This window comes from Cibotium barometz, chromosome 23, assembly GCF_041138505.1.
Source record: "Cibotium barometz isolate CiBa-2024 chromosome 23, ASM4113850v1, whole genome shotgun sequence".
In the NCBI taxonomy this organism is placed as follows: Eukaryota; Viridiplantae; Streptophyta; class Polypodiopsida; order Cyatheales; family Cibotiaceae; genus Cibotium; species Cibotium barometz.
In genome coordinates, this window is record NC_141068.1 from 27269908 (window position 1) to 27275012 (window position 5105).

The 5105-nt window shown below is 48.4% G+C and overlaps 1 protein-coding gene across 1 annotated transcript; it reads right to left on the bottom strand.

Annotated features, from left to right (window-relative positions):
* Positions 1-471: 471 nt before the first annotated feature.
* On the bottom strand, positions 472-4441 carry LOC147625808 (uncharacterized). The gene is made up of 3 exons (XM_086817377.1): positions 2895-4441; positions 1857-2053; positions 472-1564 (listed from the first exon to the last, which is right to left on the bottom strand). The coding sequence occupies exons 1-3, from the start codon at positions 3803-3805 to the stop codon at positions 699-701; spliced, it is 1974 nt and encodes a 657-aa protein (XP_086673503.1). The 5' UTR covers positions 3806-4441; the 3' UTR covers positions 472-698.
* Between the last annotated feature and the right edge of the window lie 664 nt (positions 4442-5105).

The window sequence follows — 5105 nt, forward strand, 5'->3', positions numbered from 1 at the left end:
TAAACACAAAGCTCAGAGTGTGCTGAAAAGCTTGCTTCTATTAGGAGCCCATGAGGGTGATTTATACAAGAAGTATTTGTTACAAACGGTTTATAAGCTGTTGGTAGGCCGTACTTTTACGTAAAGTAAATTTTATCTATAGTTGACAAAAGTCAAACTTTAACACTGAAGTAAAAGTGTTGGTCATCGTGTACTGATCGTTAGAGCGAATGCTTAAAGATGATATGCATGAAAAATTTGTAGGAAAGCATTGAAGCGAGCTTGATATTAATCACCACTAAAGGAGTACGTGTGGGGATGACCACGATAGGGAGCAAACATCACATTTACTCCAAATTTGCTATAAATTTGGTGATTATTCCACAAAACAGAGAGAGCAATTGTGAAACTCAGAATAGATTAGAGAAGATTAGTCATCACTGGGTGTATCAATTCAAGATGATCTTCCTTAGATCAGAGGAGAGACAATAAGTGGCCATTCCCATCATTAGTTTGGATTAGAAACTTCCCATAACAAACTGGGCAGTACATCAAATTGATCTGTTTTTAAATTGCATTGGAATCACTTGCCATGTAAACCAGGAAGTGGGATGTGCAAACAAAAGCCAGCATATATCACGAGATGCTGTGTTCTAGAGTGGTAGAGAGAGGAGGGTGGCATAGCTTCATGGGAGCTTTCACCCGTGATTATTTGTGACTTAAACAAATCCGTCTTTCATGAAGTCCGCAGTAGCGTGGAGGGATTCGTTGAGGGGTCTTAAGACCTGCATGTGGTGCAGGGAGAGGGCAGCATCAGAGGCCTCATGATTCATATCACCAGGGGAGCCCCCATGCTGCTGTAGGAAGCCGAGGGCAGGCCTAGTACCTACATTCTCTTGAGTCTCCGCATTGAATGCATTATGATGATGTTGATGCTGCTGCTGAAGATGATCTCTGTTACTATTACTTGCTGTCTCCAGCAGGCTCAGCGCTGTTTGCCCCTCCTGCACACCGGCACTATCCAGTATCCAATTTTCTGTTTTTCCATGCATTTGATGATGATAATGATCTGATCTCGAGCTTCCGGCCTGCGACTGCAGGCTCTGCATGTGTTCAGCCAAGAGCCTGCCATGCTCATGCATGTACTGCCCATTGGCATGGTTCGTCCTGTTTGATTCTGTCTTTGCTTGATGATTAGACAATCTACCCAAACTTTCCTGCATCAGAGCCATCCGTGTCGATGACCCTAAATGATGAGTTCTCAGCCATGGCGCTGACAGCTCAACCTCCCTAAAGCTCTGCGGGGACGACTGGCCCTGCTGATGACTAGGAGTAGCACCTCCTCCTGCTGCTCCTGCTGCTGCTATGTTCGACAAGGAAAGGCTAGGCCCATTTAGGAGATAAGGTTGGCTTTCATATGCAGGTTCTTTCTCATGGTTGTCGTCTGAGGTAGCCACGGCCTGCATTTCTCTGCTCCCATTTTGCAGTGTCAGCAACACCGATGGCTCCAACGACATTGCGGAGATAAGGAGGGGTGTTGGCTCAGAGCTGGCTGCGATAGCTGCCTCTTTTTGCTGCCCACTTGCTGCAATGTTGATATTACAAGGCAGCACTGTTAGAGATATCTGCTCACTTATCTAGAAAGAAGCAAACGCATGAGTTAACCTTAATTTTTCACAATCTAACCAACGCCTTAATCATCTTTGACAGTTGGACTCTACTCTACAAATTACAAGTTTCTGAAGCTAGTTAGTATGGTTAGAGCACTTGATGCTAAACGGAAAGGACAATCCTTGATGTAGTTTTAATCGCTGGATTAAGGTGGCAAGCACAGTATTGTAAGGACGCCAGCACATGCAGGAGGAGAGTGTTCGCACCTTGTTCTTCGCTCCTACCAGCCGCATCGTCTTTCGATGCTTCATCATTCCGCTTCACTGTAGAATCGGTATTGGGGCTTGCAATGGGCGTTGCAGCAGCAGGACTAGGTTGCGGCTTTCTGCGCCGCCGGTTGTGATCAGCCAGTCTCTTTCTGCAGCTTCTTTTCCCTTCATCAAACTCGGACAGCCCATGGAACCTATGATCAAGCACGGACAGCATGACGCTGAGATTATGTGCAAACAGAATCCACATTTTCGAACCTTGTCGTGCCCTTAATTAGGAGATTCACTAACGAGCAAATGATTATCCTAATTCTACTTACGAGGTTCGAAAATTTCGATTTTTTACAAACTAATACAACTAACAATAAAGAAATCTCAGATCACCAAATTTAAATTGAATTAGAAAAAAAACGATTCTATAGATATTTTTAATTTTTATCAACTAAAAATCATACGGAATCATTGCCAGTCGTTAATTATGAGAGCTCAACACAGAGACAGAGAGTGCTTTTTCTTTTTTAAAGGATTGCCGCAACGTTTCAGTTAGAAATTATTTCTTCCCAAGGTAGCCCAAAGCCATCTACTAACAAACATTGGGCTCTATTTAGTGCTTTTTTGAGAGGAAAAAACAATCCATATACAGAGTTGCTAACCTTTGAACCCGTGTAATTCTCGTTGTCCTATGCTTGATTAGGAGAGTAATTATAGCAACTGCTGTACTTAAGCTGAACAAAAGTGGTACTCGGACTACATGATTAGCTCTTGCTTCCAGTTGACTCGCTAGAGGATTTGGATCCTAATTAGCAGACAGGTTCCAATATTAAACACGAAATCGTACCTTTATCCAGAATCGAATCCATCGTGCCCTAACCCTAATTATAAGATTAGCGGGGGATTCTCAAATATCGTAATTAGGAGAGCTAACAACGAAACTTCGAGGTTTAACACCGCAAGTAAGACAGGTCTAAACACGGCTTAATACGTGATTAAGCTGAAAGAAGAACAACGAGATGGAGTAATTGTGAGGCCAGAAACCTGCTGCATTGTTGGCAGAATCGCTGGGTGTTGCCGTTGATGATGACAGTGGAGGCTTTGGAGTGGTACTCACAGACCTTGTGGCGACGGTGGTAGTGCCTGGCGATGCTGAGGTCGGCCTTGCAGCCTTCGGCCTGGCAGAGGGGCACATGCATGCTGGGCGGGTTGGGCTGAAATCGCTTGCCAAAGCGCGCCAGCGCGTAACTACTGTCTTCCGTTGAGAAATACGTCCGCCCGCCCAGATTCAGCCCTATCCTCGCACTGAAATCCGGCGTACCTTCGATTCTGCTCGTATACATCCCCCTTTTCAAAATGTCATGAATCCGCCTATTGTCTATGTTGGGCAGCCCTAGAAAATGGCTATGCCGTTGCTCTAGCACCATCCGCGGCTCACCGACGCCAAGGTAGTTGTTCACGTTGCTGGCCGCCTGCCCATACCCGCCCATCCATGCCGAACTTCCCCCACCACCTCCCAACCCTCCATAGAACGACGGCGAGTAGCTGCCGGACGAGTTTTCCAATCCCATGTTCTGCCGAATCGGCGTTGTATTCAGCACGCTCGACCACGAATTCTGTGCCGTTGCCATCGCCGGAAGGTTAGCCCCCGTCAGAATTCCGTTGTATTGACGGAGTCCGGCGCTGCCCCCGCCGTCCAGGGCCTCCACTTGCATGATGTTAGGCTTGCATTCGATCTCTTGCTCATCTGCGGAGTACTGAGAGGCCAGGATCATCTGATTGTCGGGCCAGTCCCAGTCTTGTCGGGTGCCGGTAGAAGGATGGAAATGGAGGCGGCTGTCCGGCAGAGCGGCTGTGCAGATGGTCGCGACTGGGGGATCCCAACCCTCAGATGGCCAGGTGGTCGGCTCGCCATGCTCATCGACGACAGCGTTTAAATTCGCAAGAGTATTCATATCATCCGGCACTACAGAGCCGTAAGGTAGGTTCCAATTGATGCGCAAGCTTGTGTGCAGCCGATTTGGACCACTAGAACCTACGAACAGCACACCAGACGTACAGCTTTCAATGTAAAAGAAGAAGGAGAGCGCAGCCCAAATTGCAAAAAAACTAGTGAGTTAGCAGCAATGCCCGCGACTACTTGAATGCAGATGTAAGCAGGCGTGCACAACGCTATAAGAGTCTTCGATTTTGCCTTGAAAATATATGTAGTTGGAATTGTTCAGCTGCAAAGCGAGAATTAGCAGAGTAGCAGGGGGAAGTAGTACTACAGGCGAGACAGCAAGAGCCACTGCACGAGAAAACAGCATGAGGAGCATAATCAGAAACTGAACCACTATGATAGCAGCAACGATTACTGGCTTCGACATAGCTGGCCAGGTGCTGCCGCGAGTGATCAAGAAAGCTTTGAAGAAAGGGGAAGGCTAAAGGAGTGGCCTTCAGTGGATTGTGAAAAGTGGGTTTGGGAGTAGATGCTGCATCACCACAGTAGAGTTACATTAGAGCATACATTTGGGTGATTGACAAGGGTATTTTGCATGATGTTTTGTGGTTTATGAAGGGGTGGGGGGGACGAGTTGAACAGTGGGGGGGGAGAGAGAGAGAGAGAGAGCATCGAGATGAGCCGGCTTCACCGAGTCGGCCGGTCGGGAGGTACCCGCCGGTGCAGATTTCACAGCGTTCCCAAAAGCTGCCTGGCTTCGTGGACCAACAGGCGCGTACGATGGCTTGGCAGACGACGTGTCCGGCAGTTTGCTGTGTTCGGAACGTCCGGACTCCGGCATCCGTGTTGTTAGAAGCCATGCTATCATACGCGAGCGTACAGCCCTGCGCGTTTCTTGTCCGGGGCCACACAAAGTAGGGGTGGTTGACACATAGTATGAATCGCTGGCTGGCCGGACATGCCAACGCTCCCACGCCGACAGTGCCCTCGCGCGCGAGACGTCATTGTTCCATGTGTGACCTATCTATCAACCACCTTCCCGCCCCATCATGATTGCTCCTTTCTCCGAAGGCACCTTAGTTGCCCGGGCGGCCCCGTCTTTCTCCACCACCACCACCACCACCACCACCACCACTCGCCACCTTTTCTGTTTACCCCAGCCCACTTCGCAGCGGGCTGTACCTCCCTCCAGCCTCTCTTCGAATTTCGTAGATGGAAAAGTAAGCAGGCTGCAGTGCGAAATTTGTCTACCCCGCGGTGGAATTGCGGAGCAGAATTGACCGCTTATCACGGGTAACGATGCGGCCTGCCGC